Here is a 20,803-nt window from a genome sequence, read left to right as displayed (position 1 = left end):
TCGGAAAGCTCCTACTTGTAGGTTTTTTTTTTATAAATCATTTATTCGTTACAAAACTAAATCAGTTTCGCGGTATAGCGCTCCATTACTGCCAGATCATCCTCCAAGTTAATTTCACTTTGCTTTTTCTTCAATTTTGTAATGTCTAGAAAATCATCAACTTAGAACTGAATGATCTGGTAATTTAAACAAAAAATTAAGACGTTCTTGGCATTTTATTTCTTGAAATATAATCTCTTGTTTTTGACTTTCAAATATCATTATCTAGTACAGGAAGAGTAAAATGTATAGCTTAAACACTCAATAATTAAAATGTTGATCGTATTTATTTTGAGTTTTAGCACAATGACAATAAAGTAGGTACATATAGATTAAAATAAAGTGTGGCATTCACTTCTTGGGTGTGACCGGTATTATTGCTTATTGATTTTTTTTATTACCATTACTATATACATACATATGGTGTACGTACAGCTTCAGGGTACTTTCCATTTCTACGGTTTTGTCATATAAAAAATATATGAGAGCAAAAGTCTAAGAATTAGCAATCCTTGAATTTGGTGGTAAATGTATATGGAATTTGTATTGACACCAAAAGTTCGTTAAACTAGTACTAAATTGCAATTTTTTTTATCCATTCAGTGTATTTGGTAGACTGGAGCGACAAAATTGGTGCAATTCTTTGTAATAAATTAATAAAATTGCGCGATCAAGAATCGTGAGACTAATACATTAAACATTTCACACAAAAGCGAGGTCAACCGACCTGCAGAATTAATTTTTATGGTGTGTATGAGATTTAAGAGTTGATTTAATATACAAAATATCACCAAGAATACAATAAGGGGGTAAATCATGACTTTCGCATTCTACCTCAATCAAACTTTATTTTCTCACTTCAATGATTAATCTCTGTAATCATTGAAACGTAAGATTATCACTAATTATTTTCTTTTCTCTTAGACCTCCAAGCATGTTTGTTAGTGTCTCGTTAAAAGCAAACACATAAGTTTTATCATTCTAATTATCTCTTCACCTTTTTGTCACAATTACACAATTCAAATTAATTATTTTAAGTGGGTCATAATTCTTTCTGTAATATTATAACTCAATTAAAAAGCCAAAGTCAATGCTATGAGAAAAATTGCGTGCATGTACCCGTACACATATTGCATAACTTTTTCGTTGAGAATTCACATATTTATCGTAACTTATTTTCTTCCTTGTATGTTGTTTAATGCAAATAGGTTGTTTGAGGTAAGCTATACCTGCTTTTGAAAAGAATATATTATTGTCTTTAATATCTAGTATAATAAAAGGATATTTTTTAAAATGTTATTTCCTTTAAAAAAAAACTAATTATATACAATTTTTTAAAAATCAAATATGGATTGGGATATTAATTTTGCCCAAAGATGGAACCTCAAGTGCCTTTGCCGGATAAAATGCAGCATTCACAAAGGATTAACGGATCTACAATTTACTATACGTCATACATTTTCTGGGAAGTTCGCGAAAGTACACTTGCAAAGTCAGACTGAAAAAAAGACGCTCTACAGAAATCATGTGGAAACTTTTCTTCCCAACTTTACTGGTGAGTAGAGAGAAAAATCTCCAAGACGTGTATCCGTAAGTGTGCAAAAATGATGACGTTCACTTGATACAGAATTCCTTCATGAAATTCTCTGTAAATTGTGTGAGTAATGGTGCTAAAATGTGGTGCTTGAAATTTTTTTCATATTAATTAATTGAATCTCTTAAATATGTGGAGATTAAATTTTTAATACAACTTTCTTTGCATTCTTAAGAAAAGCTCCTCCTTCATAGAAAATTAAAGCATCATCCTTTTCTTCATTGCTCTTGATTTTTCCTGATAATTAGAATTTCATCGTGAAATCCAATTTACTGCTACAAATCAGTAAGATTGTGATACAATTTTTTATTTAGTGATAAAACCTTGTGAAATTTTTTTCAAAAGATCTCAATATATTCCTCTATTTTCTTTGTAAAACTTTATTGCATGTATGTGTGTGTATTTTCGTGATGTAGACTTTACATGTAATCAATGTTAAATATTTGACACCTTTATCCTCTTTTTTACATTTTATTTAACAAATCGGGATGAAATTTCAATCAATTTGCTTTAAAAGATTCTTAATCTAAATTTTCGACAATAGTCTACCAATACGATTATTGTTCTTACAGGGGTCGAGCTGGAATTTATTAACGGAAATGTTTTTAGGCTGTCAGATAGTTTTTGAATTACTCTTAAAACGATTAAGAAGAATATTTTTGGAGTAAAAATTACTAAACCATATAAAGGACTATTGCGTTTGAATAAGCAACTTTTGATAATTTTGAGCTATTCTCTTAACGTTTAATATTTTAATATTGCTTATAAATACTTTTTACGATATTTTTCATATAATTTTAATCTGAAATTCAGTTATTTTCTTTAAAACACCAAAGCGTCCTCTCTCATTACACCACTGTGTTCGTTTTATTTACAAAATCTAGACTAAAAGTACATATAAAAAATGTCATTAAATGATCACATACTAAAGAAATAAGAATAAGAAATAAAAAGAACATTACTTAACTTCTAGGATATTTAATTCTTTGCGGTACATAATGATGATTTCATTTCATTTCAAGATGATTCTAAAGATGCCTATTGCTTTAGACTATAAAGATTGAATTTGGAAATCATAGAACATCAAATATTTATACATTTTTAAAATATATATATAGTTTTTGTTTTCGTATGGGTTGTATAAATGCTAATTTAAGAAACTCAACAGGTACATTGTACATTATTCTTATTTGAATGTCAAATACTTAGGATGATTATCTAATTTTGTAAAAACTTACTGCAGTGTCACCCTGATGTACCATCACATCACTGCGATCTTGCAGTATAATATATTGTGTACGTAAAAGTGTTGAAACTCAATTTATTTGAGAATCACACACGACTCAAAAGTAAGTACAGTTTTGCAGAAGTTTGGCGCGCGTTTTAAGAGAAGGTACAACACATGACCGTCGCGCTGTATTATGACGTCTCTCTTATGGATGTTTAATACATACAATAGCTCTTTAGGTTACATATGTATAGCATAGTGTTGTACACAATTGTGCATGAAGCATGTGGTGAGGGTGACGCGTGGAGAAAAATTTAATATACCTTACACACTGCGGAGTCTGGTATATTTGCATAATATCAAATACATTCAGTCTCAGTTGGTTGTTCGCCGTGGAAACACATGATCGTGCGATCACCTCTCTCTCAAATCGCGCGATCTTTTTTTTTTAAGTAAAAGTGAAGTTTATCAAATATATTTTGCAATAAAAGTGTATAAATAAATCAGTTGGATTATTGGAGTGTTAGAAATTTTTTAATGCATCATTTTCTCAAAGGATTACAGTCCTGATTCAAAATGTTTATTACATTTTATATTAATTCATTAAAATGAGAGGAAATGGAAAAGCAATATCAGCTATGAAAGATTAGTTTTACATTTATTAAAAAAAAACTCCAAAAAGTGCTTTTATTTAAATAATAATTTCTCTTTATAAAACGACTTTGGATGGGTGTTTAGTGAGATTTATTGATGTGAGAGTTTACTATATATACAGATAGTATATTCATATATAGCTAAAATGCTCAACTATCGCTACTTTGAATAAAGAAAATTTTGTGTGGTTTTTTGGCATATTAAATTGTCTCTCAATGGCGCCAGTGTGATCGTTGCTTTTTCTTTAATTTAATTATTGGCTCATGGATGGAAGAATTATTATAAAAAAGAAAACAGATCGAAAAATTACACGAAAAACTTCTTTTCCTTTTTACACACAGAGAATATGGGAATATATATATTTTTTTATATATGCATGGAATCTCTGTATGACACCAGATAATCGTAATGAGTTATGACATTGAGTTGGTTATTTCGAAAAATTTCTTATAGAGATGAGGTGAAAAGCAGCTTTTCTCATGTGTGTGTATATAATTATCATACGAGCATCTCTGCATCGTCTCGTAAAATGTTGATTTTTTCTTCGATTGTATCGCAATATTGTATGTAATTTTTAAATGCTCATTTCGACTAACATATAGCAGGAATTGAATTTGAATTGAATGTGTTTTTTTTTAATAAATATATATCATAACGGATACCATAGATATGTATACCTGCGGTACCTACTTATTAATGCTCTATAAAATAAAATATGTCGTGTACTGCTTCATGACAAAAAGCCACACATTTGATGAATGAATTTGAAATTGTAATAAATATTTGCATAAATTATTATTAGGTATTATATAAATACATATTTATTTTTATTTACAATACTGAGTCACTTTTTTCCTCATCAAATGATATAGAGATGTTGAGTGTAGAGTAAGAAAAAATATATTCTGACACAGCTATTTCCCAGTCTGCTCTCCCATTGAAGTCTTTCTCAGAAGCAATTTTCAATGAAACGTAAACACGGCGTTCGTGCAATTTTTTGAATTTACATATAAAATAATAATAAAATTGATGGATATATAATTTTCCTTTTACATTTTCACCACGGCTGTGTGAGATAATTGATTAAAAGATAGTCATTGGAAATATTTTGTGATAATTGTATTATTTTATCATTCCTATCGCACTTCCAGGAAGAATATACCTACAATATTAATACATATATGTACTTTCTTCCGAGAAGAAAGTGTAAAATAAACGAGAAAAAAATACATAAAAGATGTGTGAGATAAGGTAACAATATTGAAAACACACACACTTGCTGTAAAGTAATTTTTCACATTTTTAAGTCAATATTGTTTGAAGCTTTGCTGAAACCATAAAAAGACTAGATTTTTTTCTGTTTTTTTTTTATTTCATATATAAAAGATAAAATTCCGAAAAAAATGAATGACTAACTTTACCTCAAGTCAACACATTGAATTGATAAATAAGAGGAAAAATAGAGAATGTGTTCTAAATTTTCCACATAAGTACAGGGTGTACAAAAAAGAAAAAAAATAGATGTTTTATCCCTTTTCTGGCTAAAAAAAAGGAATATTTAAAAAGTAAAATTATATATAACGAACTTTTTGATCGACCGAATATAGAAAATTTGTGTATATTGAAGAGGTAAAAAGAGACTCGATCGCTATAGTATGTGTTTAGTTGTGGAGATATAATTATATAATTCGTATTCAAACGAATTTGAATAAATTACTGAAAACGCCAGATGTGTCAAAATTTCACTTTCTATGCAAATATTTTTACAATAATACAATTTCAGTTTCTCTCAATGCTAAAAATGTACGAATTTTAAATAATTTACTAAATTTTACTTATCAAATATGATAAGATGTGCTTTCTACAGTTTTCCGAAGAAAAATACCCATTCATAGGAAAATGTATAGCATAAACGAATTAGTGTTGCGCTATTAAATATAATTGATTGAAAATTGAACTGATTCACCATAAAAGACATAAAGTGCGTATGAAGTGGGGTGTAGTTGAGTACAATTGTGTTAATAGTGTGAATAGTGTTCTAGAACATATAAGAAATTCTGCAGAAGGAAGATATAGCATATAGGCAACAATTATGGCTTTGGCAAATTTTTCACTTCCTTTTGGTGCTGTCAATCAACCGTGGGTGGGAAGTTTAAACCCACTGCAACCGCCACCACAACACATTTCAGCGGTGAATAATTTACTATATGGTCCGGCAGGTCATCAAGAAAATGATGCTCCATTGCCGGAAAGTGAGCATGATCAAGAAGCTTTCTATAAGAATAGCCCCTATGCACCACCGCGAAATTCACAATACCGTACACGAAATAATTATCTGCCACCCCCACCGATGAGCCCTCAGCCACCAGTGGGACAGAGTGCATACTCCTCACCTTCGCATACACCACGGAACTACCAACCATCGTCAAGGACATACGGTGAGGGTCTGTACACCATGCCTTCACCGCCATCGTCAACTAGTAGCAACACCCAGCAATTCTTTAACAATGCAAATCCACAAAACAATTACAACAACGGTCAACCATACTCAGCACCACCCACGCAACCACCGAATAGTTCACGAAATGTGCCACAGACACAGAAAACCCATCAACAATCTCCATCGGCTGGGTATCCACAGCGTCCACCAGGATATACAAAGGTAAATGCTGGCCAGGGATCCCACACGCAAGTTCACGCGGTTCTAGATTACGATGAGGAAGAAAGTGATGACTTTTACAATGATCACGATGACAATAGTCCCGATTCGCGGCGTAAGCAGCAACAAACCCCAGGTGAGATGCCAAAATTCAAAGAAAAATATTACCCCTCTTTAAGCTCAATAAAAACGAATTGACGTGCTGCAACAGATGCTGTAGGTAGACAAAAAGATTGAGAAATAAATTCTCTCGACATTCATCGTACTATTGTCAGTTCACCGACATATAAAATTATATACAAGAGCACACGCGATAAAATGTAATACCTCTCTAATTAACGGATAAAATACTAATCTCAATAGATTTATAGCTCCATCAATAAATTATTTATTTATTTTGCGATGCTCAAGAACTCAACGCCAAAGTATTCCATACGAAAAGAAATGATGATGAATATGTACCTTGGCTATATAATATTAATTTTACTTTACAAAGCTTTTTGCATTTAAGTTTCAATGGGATTCACTTTCAACATAATAAACAGAAATGAAAGTAAGTCTATAAAGTTTAGAGAATTAGCGCAAAAGAGTAGAAGGCAGATAATTTGCTTTATGGCATGATCATATATTTACATATATGTATGTACATTAAATGTTTGTAATATTAGGCAGCCTAAAGACTATAGGTATGAAATATTTTGCGGCTTCCTAATTTCATACTTAAAAAGAGTTCAATACAATAGTATTAAAAAAATCAATTATACGCCCCTTCTGTATGAAGATGACCAAGAGGGGGGGATTGGCACAATGTAAAATATAAATTCTCAAACTCAATAATACTTGCAATACATAGTGGCATTAATGGATTCTCTTGGAGCTAGCGAATGCCGGTGAATTATTTGTGGTCCAAATTTGGAAAATTCATCAATTAAAAAATACAAAAATGTTAATGTCTTTTAAGTTAATTGTACCTACAGTAAAACTCGTTTTAAGAATGTGATACGTACATCTAAAAGAAATCTTCAAACTCACCATACTTGGGCCTTGCTTTAAGTGAAACGTTTATTGCCATTTTTTTCGGGAAATTTGAGCATCGCACTCCCACCTCAATTCTTCTACTTTTGGTTGTGTCGCGCGTTCTACATTCTATGTATTTGTCACACGAATTATATATAAATAGGAGTTTTATGTATTTTTTTTCCGAAACCATTTTATTATATGGTAAACTTTTTCACGCAATTTCTTTAAGCAATGTTCTTGCTATGTATTTGTTTAAAATGATTCAGCTGAATGTCTACACCATAGTTTTAAAGTTTCCCAATGATGATTGTAATTTATTATTGGAGACAAAATGGAAGCAAAAAAGTCTGGACAAAATAGATTAAGTATGAACATTATTCTCAAATCCACATGGAATTCCCAATAGATTCTCGCGCTTGATTGAATCCCATCATAATCTGTTCTTTTCACATGGAGTCAATAACACGTTAAAAATTTGATGTTTTTGTATCCGTGTCCGGTTCCTGTATTTAAGAATAGCACCTGACACTATTTTCCTCCGTCTTTACCTCATCCAAAAGTAGTTCGATACAGCACGTTGATTCAAAATTTATTTTTAGATACAATAGAAGACGAATTCACTACAAAATCTTTTTTTTTTATTTAATTTGAAAAAGATAATTCTATGTATCATTAACTAGTGTAATATAACCTAAGACCATTTCGCAAAAATGAACACCTAAATAATTTTCTTTTGCATAAAAAAATAAGTCATTTAATAGAGAAATATTGATAGGATCTTTTAGGGAACACAATGATCAAAGAATTCCTTAGAATCTTAAAAAATAATAGGGGAGACCGGGGTTAAAAAAGTCACTTAAGGGTTTAGAAAAAGCTCAAAATATCATATTTCCCAAATAGATAAAGCGAAATGTTTAGCTCATTTCTTTAGGAAATTTACTGCCCTATAACTCTTTCTCAGATCATTTTGTTCTATCTAGCTAGGAAATATGATATTTTTGGCTTTTTCCAAACCCTTAAGTGACTTTATTAGCCCCGCTCTCCCCTACCTAATTATTTTTACCGTGTTAAGATGGAAAAATGCCGACTGTGACACCAATTCAAGGACCTATATTTATAAAAAATGGATCTGTCCCTGTTGTTCCTCTTTTCTCATATCCAACTGTGAATAATGGCTCTTTGGTTCAAATTCCGGTTCGTATATTTTAATTTTTTTTTCTGACATATGTATTTCAAATATCATCTCGACTTTTTTTTATTCATTATGATCCATCAATTCAGCATTTAACATATTTTTTGTCATTCATAATCATACACATAATGCTTTATGCAACTCGCCTCATTCATCTATCAAATCGCAAAGGCAATAGTAATGAATGAATTCTAAGAATGAAAAATTACCATTACAATATGAATATATACAGAGATGTATGTAAATATGTAATATATATCTGCCTATTTGGAATATTGTTGTAAGTTTTAAAAAATTGTACCTACCGTCGATATCGGTAAAGATTGATCTATGAGATAAGTATTATTATATTAAATTTAATCTAGAGATTTGAACTCACAACTATAATATAATTTCCAAGTTACATTAAACTACTACAATAATAAACATTTACATTCCATTTAACCCAAATTTAAGTATAAATCGTCAAGTTGCTTCGGCGTTTCTTTTATTGCATTGTGCAAAAGTACTTTGCAAATATTCAAGAGTGTATTTATTTGAGGATCATCCCCTCTCTTATAATGCTACAAAGAAATACTCACTAGACATTAAGTTCTCGTAGAAAATCAAAATGTTTTGAAATAAGTTCTCATAAAATATTAAGAATATGTACATAATACTAATGTTATGTACATATATACTTTTGAAGTCAGCTCTGTTATTAAGTGAACACCTCAAGGCGAAAATTAGTTTTTGATATCTGTGTCTTTGTAATAGAAATCTTACTATATTTTCGAACAAATATGCACTAAAAGCAATTTTTTTAAATTTTTATTATAGGTACAATTTAGAATCCAAAAATTTTAAGTTTCTGAATTAAAATTTTAAAATATTTCATTTATCTTACAAAGAGGATTTTTTGAATGTGAATTCAATTTATTAGACGATTTTAATGTCATTGTTTTAAGTTTATATTATAATTTTGTTTTAATTACTATTTCAAAATTGCAATTAAATAAACTTCTATTTTTGAAAATTATCTTCTATTTCTTTTTGAAATCTTCAAAAATGTTTTTATAATTTTTGCTGTACATAAATTTCTAAAAATCTTTTTGATTGTTATGTGTTAGATTTATCTCATTGGCTTACTATCATAATAAAAATGAAATCAAAAAGAAATCATCGGTGAATCTTCCTGTTTTTTAATATACTATTTCCATAGCGAAGACCTATTAAATTTCAATCTAATTAATCAAGAAGTGTCGTAACTTCAATTCACTTTCACTATTTTATTTTGATCTCCGATTGTGTCGACATACAGACACAAAAAATGGACTCTATCTCTCTTTTAGTCTGCAGATTGAATCATTTGGGAAATAGAGGAAATATAAAATTGTATATGTATGTATGTATTTACCCAGTTTAATTATAATTATAAAAGAAACGTGTACAAAAAAGATGTTTTAATTTGATTGTGAAATTGTAGGTAAATTTAAAATATACCCATACCAATTGGGGCTAAAAAGCTCTATTTATAGGTACCCATGTGAATTGATTTTTGTTGAAGTGAATGTCAAATACAAATTAGGTCAATTCATTAGTAAAAATCGTTAAAATTATGCAAATGTCTGTGCAAATGCATATACATAAATCTTATTATATCATCAGAGTAATAAAATGGAAATTCTATTGAATTTGTGTTATTAAAATTAAAGTGGAGAAAATCGATGGTTCTTTGACACATTTTCCATTATTTTCTTACACAAAAAATCATTTATAAAAAAGCTCTAAAGTAATTCATTGTCATTTACAAGAAAAAAAATAATATCATATCATCCAAAATTAACAGCACTAAATCTAATTCGTCATTACACATTATGTCTTCATGATCTTTTCAGTTCACGCAGATGCAAAACCTTCACACAGTGTTTTCTTATTCTTTCTTCAGCTAATTTATTTTTTTTTTAATTTGTTTTCTTACCTTTAGATCCTATGGACTGCGCTCTCAGTGGCACTTGGGATTGATATTCGTGGAGAAATCATTAGGGGTATACCATGCGTCAAAAGAAATTATCAACTCTTCTGCCCATCAGCTGGCAATACATATCCTTCGTAAGTTTTCTTGATGTTCCAATATTAACGAAATAACTGCAACAATTTTAAAAGTAATAGATTAATAGGAGTGTCATTTTGCAAACGTTATAATTTTTTTTAATCAATCGAAATCATCTTTTAGCTAAAGAAAGAGTCAAGATTTTAGCTATGCTTAGTCATCATCACGTATAATATTCATTGATATTTTTACAATCTCTCAAAAATAGTTTTCGCTCATTGCTTTTTTTTTTGTCTTTTACTATCTCCTTTTCATGGCAACGTAGTGAAGACTATTATTTTTCCTATGCACAATCCCATAAATTTATCATGTTGTGAGAAATGAAAGGAATGATAAATTGCAAAAATGGAAATTTGTACTTCCAACTGCATTGAAATATCAATTTATCTGTGACAAATTTCGCGTAAAATTGTGATTGAGTTTCAGAAAAGAATTATGTATTTTTTTGTTATTTTTTTTTTGTATATAACATATAATATGCTTCATAATGTCCTATATGAATGAGTGAATCACGATTTTTGGAGGCATTTTGAAGTTCATGTCACAGCAATAGCGTATAAACGTTCTTGAAAAAAATCATTGTAAATATTTCGTTCCATTCAAAATTCATGAACATCAAATTTTGCACCATTTTTCAAAACGCTTTGTGACTCCCAACACTTTCTTGTGATTTTTTTCAAGACATACATACATATGTTATATAATGTACACAATTTGATGTGCAAGAGCATGGTTAATTTTGCAATATTTGCCCTTGTTCCTCGCATAATACAATTTAATAGTTCGCTGTGAAGATTTTTTCTGGTTCTCTCTTTCTCCTCTACAAATGCTACAAACAATAAGAAAAGACGTAACCACGACCTGAATTTGAGTTAAATGTCGTCGGGGGTATTAAAGCAAAATATGTATAAGAAATTCAAAGGCATTTCCAAAAAGTCGCTCACAGACAGTACAAATAAAGTCAAATTCGATTTTTTTCACACCACACATGGAATCAACGGTATGATGTAACATTAATGCTGAAAAATTTACATATTGTATAAAAATTTGTGTATATATAAATCTCAAGATAAAGTATTGGCAATACCTACATTTATATGTTTAATCTAGTTGATCAAGAAAGTAGCAATTAAATTTTTTTACATCCAAAATAGATTTCACTTAAACCATACATACATAATTTCATTCTTAATGTCCACTTTTAATAAAAAAAGGTGGACAAAAGAGTATAAAGTTAGGACATTGGGAAATGTGATTCCGTAGTTGTATTATATAATTTTAAATTCAAAATTATTCCACTGAAATTTAAGTCATTTACCATTTGGGACATCACATGATTGCAAAGATCATTTGATTTTGTCACACCACGAAAAATCACATAGATCATTGAGCTTTTGTTTATTTGGGTGTTATAATGTATAAATAGGTAGGTAGCTGGGAAAAAGAAATTTAAGTCAACAAATTTCTGTTAAAAAAAATTACTCTAAACTGTAAGTTTTAGCAATTGACAGAGAGAAAATTTTTTACATCTCCCCGTGAGAATTTGTAAAGTAAACTTTGTATGTAAAAGTTACTAATAAAATTAAATTTTTTTTTCCAATTTCAGAGATCGCATAGCAACTTTCATTGACGAGAATAAGGCTCTAATGCGGCGGATGTATGGGAGTTTTCAAATGACCTCACAATACGGTCCACCGTTACAGCGACTTAGGAAGAAAAAACGGAGTACTGACAACCAATCTGAGGTGCATGATGATTGGGAGTGGAGTGAAATGCCAGGTGTACCTGATATGATAGGTCCACCTGGATCTGGACCCGATCCCATTCGCGACGCCGGCCCCACCGGTGACTCATACTTCAGCAAGTGGCGAAGTAAAAGGCAGAGTCAGCGACCTAATGTTAACATCAATATTGGAAATCGAAGCACTGTAAATGCGGGTAACCAAAGAATTACCAATCCTGGACCGACAAATGCAAACGACAGCAGTGGACGGTAAGAATTACAAATTACTTTCTAAAATATTCTTTTTTTTCCATATTTAATTAATTTTAATTAAAAAAAATTCGCAAATTTTTTATTACAATTGCAAGTTAGAGGAAAAACTAATAATCCGGGATTTGGAATGATTTTTATAAATAATTAATAACTATTACTAAATTAATTGTTTATTACGATTAAATGTTTAATTATTAATTGAGTTTTTAACATTTTTTACTCAGCCTGGACATTTGCGAATCTAAAGTAGAAATTGTAGCACCTTATTGGGCTTCCAATTCAGCAGGAAAAATTCGTGCCATCGTAAATACACAGCATTTTGAGCAGGCAATTCACCAAGAAGTCTGCACGTAAGTATTACCTATATTGTGTAATTTATTTAAATTTTAAACATATCAAAGAATTTTTATATTAGAACCAATGAGGTTGAAAACGTCATTGATTACAAGACATGAGTAATTTTTTTGTTAATTCACTATCTATTATAAAATAACGAGGTTTTTTTTATAAATCAATGGAATTAGATATATAAGTAAAATTTTGATCTAATTTAGAGAATGGTACTACCTCGAGAATATAATCCGAATAAATTCATTTAACTGGAGTAAGATTCAATTTGCTCTGAAATTATTATTTAGACAATCCAGTTGAAAATGTTTACTTTAGAAAATAATAATATTTGATATATTATAAACAGGAAAAGGTAGATATAAGATATTATTTTTTCTTAAAGAAACTTTAAATTTTTAAATAATATAAATTTTAATATTGCTTAATGTGAATGAACTTTCGTAAACATGAGCTTGTTATTAATTGACTAATAATTTCTTTTTTTTTGTTTCTTTTTATAATAGCAAACAACAAACCACCCGCTGCGGCGGAGAATGTGCCTGTGAACAAAAGTACAAATGGCACAGACTACTGGCCTATGATCCAGACAACGATTGTAAAGGGATTTTCATGGATTGGTTCCTATTTCCATCATGTTGTGTATGCCGATGCAATCCTTAATTTAATTCATATTCCATCTACTCTGTTTTTTCTTTAATCTTACTCGACGAAAGTTTTATTATGCAGTCTTGCACTTTATGTATTTAATTGATAGGTATATATTAGTATCTGATCTTTTTTTTGTCTGCCGGCTTTTCTCTATGTATTTTTGCACTTGTTTATATTATTCATTCTATGTTTATCTTTTAAATAATTTTTTATGTAAAATAATTATAACTCTTCTCAAGCATTCTTCGACACAAAGCAACGATAAACGTCAAGTTTTGAGTTTTAGTTAATAAAAGAAAAAAAAATGACTAATTATAAGGAGATTAGGAATCGAAATAGACAATTTTATGATGCAATTTGTTCTCAGATGTAACATGATAATATTTATTATCACTCCTCTCATACTATCATATCATACATACATAATGCGTATAATGTAGACCTTATTCCAAATTATTAAGTGTGTCATTTGTAAGAATAATGTTATATAGAATTAAGTTTAAATAATTGAAATTGTCCTTTATAGATTTTTTTATATACATATTATGTGGCTATTAATTGAGACATATTTTGTAGTAAATATTTATAAGATTGATCTACTTAGATTCTAGAAATTTGTGACGACGAGGAAAAACAATAATGAAATATGATCTGCTCAAATGTAGTAATTATTATTTGTTTTCTTTTAATGCACAATACTCATTCTACAGGAGATTTTCTTTGATGTGGCGTAAAATATGATTAATTGATAAAACAGGACACTTTGGTAGGTAACTATTCCTGTGTGAATCAAAAAACAATTATCATTGACTAGCAAAGAAGATAAGAAAATTCTATTCCACGCAGTTCTACATAATGACGGGACAATGTAGTGAAGGTAATTTTTATTCATTCAAATTATTAAATATTGAGTGTTGTGAAAATCTGTTAGGGAAATAAAGATAGGGTTGAATTTGTGAAAACACAAAAGAGAATTTTTATAAAAAAAAAAATATATTTTTTAATACATAAAACGGTTAGCCAAGAAATAAAATATTGAAAATGTTTCATGAAATTTTGCGTGTGTGTCCCAAGGTTTGCCATAAAACACATTTTGAATGATATGACCGTTATTTGATTAAAATTATTCACAACATCTTTTAAAAATGCAGAAACATGAACATGATCCAGCGCATGAAGACATAAGAAAAAATTTCCAAATCCTTTATTTTAAATAAAACTTTTATTATAGAACCATTTTTCTAAAGATTTCTCAATTAATCTATTAAAATTGTTCGAAAAGATTCATAATTTCAACCAAAGTAATATACCTACCTCATAATTTTTTTTCCTCAAATTTAATTCTTGTGGGAACTTTACAAAGTGAAAGGATTTAATACTTGTTTGCAATTATATAAAAAAGTGTACGTAAGAGGATGTTTGTGAACTAAAACCCATAAAGTGTTTTTACCTTGGCTTCACCTATTCCAGATTTTATCTATCAAGAAGCGCGTGCATGCGATCGCATTAAAAGAATAATACACGCAACATTAGAGGACGACATCAAAATGGTGATGATTTGGGTTTAGATGCCTATGGCAGTAAATTCTGAGACTCTTTGTACCGATTAAAAAGAATGCATATACCTGACTAATATGATAACAAGATTAACATGACGCAAATTGCGATTAAATGTTGTTAAGGAGTTATCTTGATAAGAGAAATCTACTCCACTGTGAACATCTTTTAGTATCTGCTTGATCAGGTACATAGGGTACGAGGCAAATGGTTTGGGTAACAAACTTTTGTTGATTGAAAAAAACTTAATTTTTCATCTGTGTGTTGTTGTTTCTTCTATATCAAGACTCAAACATACATATGAATATCAATAAACGTATATAATTATTATGGTGCCCAATGTTAGCATGCTAATGTTCCATTCAAATTTTTTGTGAGTTCACCTGACATGTGGAGTCCAAGAAGTTTTATTTTAGCCCAAATTCCAAAACTGATGGATACACACCAACCATTCATTTTAGTTATCCGTGAGCCTCCAACGAGTGAAGATTGAACAAATAATATTGCTGCGTACAAGTGAAAGTATATCTCTATTATGGCTTCTAAAAAGTATCCTATGTTACTCTCTGATCTCGATGAATTACCCACTGGTCGTTTGGGTGTCTATGAGTTTTACTTTGATCCAACCCTGTGTCCAATTGCGAAACGCGTAGCTGAGGAGGAGCTCAAGGAAACAGAAGAGAAAAAACAAAAGTGCATTGAGGAATTGAGGAAATTATTGGAACAAGAGGAAAATCTTGTAGTTCCAATTGACAATGTGGATTGGCTTATTAAATTTCTACGTGCCCGCGATTACGATGTACCTGATACATTTAAATTGGTAAAAAAAATAATAACCGTTACAAAAAAAATATAAATTTTAATAAAAAATATTTTTTTTAGATAAAAAAATATTATCGCTTTAAGATAAAATACAGTGATATATATAAAGATTTTATACCATCAAAAATGACACGTCTCTATGAGCATCAAATATTTTTGGGATCACCAGAGAAGGATGACATGGGGCGCAGAATTCTAATTCTTGAAGTTGGAAGTGAGTATTTAATTTTTTAGCATGAATATTCATGAAAAATATTCCAATTTTCTCCATTATTGTTCTTTTTCTTTTAATTACAACCGACAACCAATTTTCAAAAGCATTGGGATTTCGAAATCATTTCCATTTGTGACAAAGCAATTTGCAAAAACGTTTGACTTGTCCCTTTTAGGGGGCCTAATTGAAATTTCTCCACTCATTTATTGACAAGATATTTCTTCATATCTTATTAATATCCGCATAAGCAATAACACAAGTAGACATGCTGCTTGTTAGCTCTGTGATGCAATATGTATTGCTATAATTTTACAAAAAAATATATAAGTCGGTTTCAATCTGTACATACATACATTATAATGAGCATAATATGTAATTTAGCTATTTAAAAACTTAAAAAATCAGTAAATTTATTTCTTGCAGATATCTCAAGTTAATTTTTTGTAATATATGTTTATGTTTTATGTCTACAAAAGTGATTCATTAATAGCTTTAGTACAACGTACAATCAAAACAAAAATGATGAGTAATGAAAAAATTGTTTACATAATTAGCTCAAGTATGTGCATAATATGACATTCAGTTTTTTTTTGTTGATTTTTTTGAGAAATTTTAAACTGATTTTTAGACAATTTTCAATTTGAAAAAATTCACAAAAATCCTTTTTTTATGATTTGTCTTTTGAAGAGTTTAATTCAGGAGCTTTTTACATATGTAGAATAAACCATGAACATCAGTTTAATCTTTTTTCCTTTCCCTTTTTGTAGCCCAAAGAGTTTCTTATATATATGTACAACATGTACATAATATTGAACATCATGTTACTCAATAATAATGGTGTTCATGATTTATCATCTTTTTGTTTCTACTTATCCAACTCAATCCATCATAAAACTTCTCTTTTTTTGTGTTACATGTATTTCAATCTCGTTAAAGTGTTCGAAAAAGAGAATGGTTTACCTAGATTATCATTGGATGGTCAATATAATGATTGCATGCCCAAAAAAACATGTATTTCTTATCTAACAAGGACTGGTTTATTCTATAGTTGGAAAGAATAAAAATAGTTTTTTAACCATATATTGTCTGTTGATTCTCAAAATCATCCATGAAACATTCTAATGAAAAAAAAAAGTAATGCATAAAAATGGAGAAGATGAAGAAATTGGTGTTTTTATTCATTTTTATTTTTAATTAAAACTCAATGAAATTAAAAATAAAGAACATGTAAATTATTCTTTATTATCTTAACGTATATATAAAAACTACATAATTAAATTAAATTAATTTCATGGTTTTTATTTTATTTCCCAGAAAAATGGAAGCATAAAATAGTATCCGTTAAAGAATTATTTCGTGTTTGCATCCTCATCATGGAAGCAGCCAGCTTGGAGCCGAATTCTCAGGTTCTAGGAACAGTTGTAATTGTGGACGTTAAGGGATTCAATTTAGCACGTGCAAATAAATTCACTCCACAAATTCTCCATATGGGCATCAAGTGGATTCAGGATTGTATCCCAATTAAGATTAAGGCATTTCATGTGATTAATGAAAACACATTCGTGGATCTTGTATGGAATTTGGCAAAACCTCTACTTCGGCCAGATTTTAAAAAGCGCATCCATTTCCATGGGAGTGATTTTGGATCACTGCAAAAACATATTCCAGCAAGATGCCTCTTTACATATTATGGTGGCACACTGGAATTCCCCGAAATCCCTACCCACGACGAACTCTTGGCAGAATACCGTGAATGGACAGATAAAGCCGACAAGGAGTTTGAAGCGATAAATTCCTATGGATTTAGAAATTAGTTTTTATACATAGTCTGTATGAACAGGTTTGGTGTAACATAGGTAATTGAATGATTTTACCTACAGATTGGTGATTGAAGGTGTTTTGGTTTGAAATAAATGGTACAAAAACTCTCAAACACATGCCAGATCATAAAGTTTCTTTGACCTTCACGATGATGGATTTTCGGTGAGGGTATGGGGCGAAGGAAAGCATCCAATCAGCGACTGATATTTTCCTACCAAAACACATTATACGGATGATTTGGTAAATTTGCTACCTGGCCGAAATATTTAGTTTAAAATTTTTGCCATTCAATTGGTGGTGAACTCTTGTGATAAATTAGTGTTTCATTCGCCACGAGCCAAATAAAAGCTGTGCGGGACAATAAAAAGTGTCAACTATTGAACTTTGCTTCCTGGCTGAGTTATATAGAATATTAATTGTTTATTGTGTGACTCCATCATGTCGAACAAAAAATACCCCATGCTATTGTCTAATTTGGATGAAATACCGACACTTAAATTTGGAAACTATGAATTGGTGTTTGAATCAGAATTGAGTGATTTCTCGAAAGAGGTGGCACGAACGGAACTTCGCGAAACGGATGAAGTACGCAAGGAAGCAGTTTGGCAATTGCGAAAATTACTTGAGGATGAATGTGACCTTGTTACACCTTTTCACAATGATTTTTGGCTAATAAAATTTCTACGTCCATGCAAATTCTATCCCGAGAGTGCAAGAGATCTTATAAAGTGTTATTATGAATTTAAAGAAAAGTATTCTGTAATTTACAATAATCTTCTTCCGTCTAAACTTACGCGAGCTTTTAATGGGGACATAATTAAAGTTATGCCAAATCGCGATCAACGAGGGAGGCGTATTCTCATCATAGAAGCAGGAAGTATGACATTTATGTACATATTATGCAATATTTAATACATAGGCGAGGGCGGGGCCTAAAATATCATATTTCCTAGCTAGATAGAACAAAATGATCTGAGAAAGAGTTATAGGGCAGTAAATTCTCTAATGAAATAAGCTATACATTTCGCTTTATTTATTTGAGAAATATTATATTTTGAGCTTTTTCTAAACCCTTGAGTGACTTTATTAACCACGGTCTCCACTATTATGAAGAATTTTTTTTAATAATAATAATAATTTATTAAATTCCTTATACAAACTAGTGTATCGGATACATTATATATAATTTGTTTTTAATATTTAATATTAGAATACAGATTTAATGAAAGACACTGAGGGGTCCGAATTGGGCCACTTCTTTCTAATATTGCAATACAACCACTAGCTTAGTGTTAGATCTGTTGTTAAATGAATGGTTATTGCAAAACAATTTGGATACCTACTAAATGCATTTTTTCGTTGAAATTCATTTACAATAACTTATTTTGCAATTTTTTTTTTGCAACACCTGAGTTTCGAAAGTCTTGAGTCAAACTCATAAATTAAATATATAGGTGCCCTAATGCCTCGTAAATAATATTTTAATTTATTTTACTATTTTACTCTATTTTTTAATACATTATATTTTAGCTAACTGAAAGAATATAATATAAGTCTATGCCACTCTCACATAAAAAAGCATGTCATTTTCCAGAAATAAATCCATTTATTACGTTATTTAAGTATGGGTTATGCCGGTTATGCTGATAATATGAGAAGCTTTAAATTCTCTGTAGTATTTTAGGGTCAAACCACATTTAGAACTAAAATAACATTTTTTTAAAAACTCCAAAAATTACCATAAAAATTTAAAATAACTTTTTTTTGTGAACTATAATTTTAGAAGCCTGGAACCCGAAAATAGTAACACCACAAGATTTGCTAAAAATGTGTATTATGCTAGTTGAGGCGGCTATTCAAGGACCTGACACGCAAGTCAATGGAGCTATAGTTATTTTGGATTTGGCTGGGTTTTCAGTGTCGCAAGCAAAAGTAATAACACCAACATTTATAAAGATAATTGCTACATGGATTCAGGTAGATCACGAAGACACAACAGTGTGTAGCATGAGAGATTTTTTTTAATATAATAATTTAATTTTTTTTTTTATCTCAATCATACAGGAATCTATACCCATCAGAATCAAGGCTTTCCACATAATCCACGAAACTTTTATAATTGATGTGTTATTTAAGATGGTGAAACCGTTCTTGAAACAAAAACTCAGAGATCGAGTGTTTTTCCATGGCAAGAATTATTCGTCTCTTCACAAACATATCCCACCGGATTATCTTTATACAACATATGGAGGAACATTGAAGCCCCCGAATTGCCCCAATCAGGAGGAGATGTTTGAAGCATATGAAAAGTTTTTGGGAATATTTGACGAGGAATTTCTCACCATAAATTCATATGGATACAAAAAAGACATTTGAATGATTTATGTAAATAACAATAAAATAATATATTTTAAGATCTTCGATTTTGAAGATTCTCCTAGGGATGTATGTTCTATTAAATAAAATCTATTTTAAACATTTGAAGAATTTATCGATTTCTGACTCTTTCGGATAACTTTGGCCAAAAATTCGATTAATATGTAGGATTATTTTTTTCTCTTAAAATGTTCCCTAATTAATCTCAGAATATCGTCGTTTTGAGAAAAAAAAATTAAAACTTTTTACCCTTTTTACAGTTGATAAAAATCGTGATAACGTGAAAAAAGTTTTAAAAAAATGTTTCAATGTTTCATGTAATCGTGAAATTTCGTGTGTCCCAAAGTAACGTATACGGTCTTTTGAAAAAAAAAAAGGTTTTTTCCAGTTTTCCTCAACTTTCTTGCGGTGTCCGTCAAAAATTCCGATGAAAATTAATTTTCTAGCCTTAGAAAAAAAGATGTCGCAACCTCAGTCACAACGATTAGCATTAATTTGATTAATTTAGTTAGAAAATTCAAAAAAGTCAAATTGCAAAAA

General features: G+C 30.0%; 4 protein-coding genes across 6 annotated transcripts in view; 3 read left to right on the top strand and 1 right to left on the bottom strand.

Moving 5' to 3' along the window:
* Positions 1–20,803, bottom strand: part of LOC129789442 (uncharacterized) — an 885,568-nt gene that overhangs the window by 423,294 nt on the left and 441,471 nt on the right. The gene's annotated exons all lie outside the window — the stretch shown is intronic.
* LOC129789357 (protein spaetzle 3) lies at positions 1,493–14,141 on the top strand. Of its 3 annotated transcripts, none has more exons than XM_055826135.1 (7): positions 1,493–1,594; positions 5,368–6,310; positions 8,267–8,388; positions 10,353–10,477; positions 12,085–12,471; positions 12,699–12,824; positions 13,329–14,141. In XM_055826135.1, the coding sequence occupies exons 2-7, from the start codon at positions 5,608–5,610 to the stop codon at positions 13,483–13,485; spliced, it is 1,620 nt and encodes a 539-aa protein (XP_055682110.1). In that variant the 5' UTR covers positions 1,493–1,594; positions 5,368–5,607; the 3' UTR covers positions 13,486–14,141. The 3 variants fall into 3 exon arrangements, with proteins under 3 accessions (XP_055682110.1, XP_055682112.1, XP_055682111.1); XM_055826137.1 differs by lacking the exon at positions 1,493–1,594 and adding an exon at positions 3,238–3,613 and having other exon boundaries at positions 5,383–6,310; XM_055826136.1 differs by lacking the exon at positions 1,493–1,594 and adding an exon at positions 3,238–3,613.
* Positions 15,490–18,001, top strand: LOC129789426 (alpha-tocopherol transfer protein-like). The gene is made up of 3 exons (XM_055826240.1): positions 15,490–15,850; positions 15,913–16,066; positions 17,381–18,001. The coding sequence occupies exons 1-3, from the start codon at positions 15,566–15,568 to the stop codon at positions 17,878–17,880; spliced, it is 939 nt and encodes a 312-aa protein (XP_055682215.1). The 5' UTR covers positions 15,490–15,565; the 3' UTR covers positions 17,881–18,001.
* On the top strand, positions 17,997–20,365 carry LOC129789425 (clavesin-1-like). Its single transcript, XM_055826239.1, has 3 exons — positions 17,997–18,764; positions 19,671–19,864; positions 19,952–20,365. The coding sequence occupies exons 1-3, from the start codon at positions 18,326–18,328 to the stop codon at positions 20,261–20,263; spliced, it is 945 nt and encodes a 314-aa protein (XP_055682214.1). The 5' UTR covers positions 17,997–18,325; the 3' UTR covers positions 20,264–20,365.

The sequence above is a fragment of the Lutzomyia longipalpis genome, chromosome 2 (assembly GCF_024334085.1).
Source record: "Lutzomyia longipalpis isolate SR_M1_2022 chromosome 2, ASM2433408v1".
In the NCBI taxonomy this organism is placed as follows: domain Eukaryota; kingdom Metazoa; phylum Arthropoda; class Insecta; order Diptera; family Psychodidae; genus Lutzomyia; species Lutzomyia longipalpis.
This window is presented reverse-complemented; position numbering and strand designations above follow the sequence as displayed.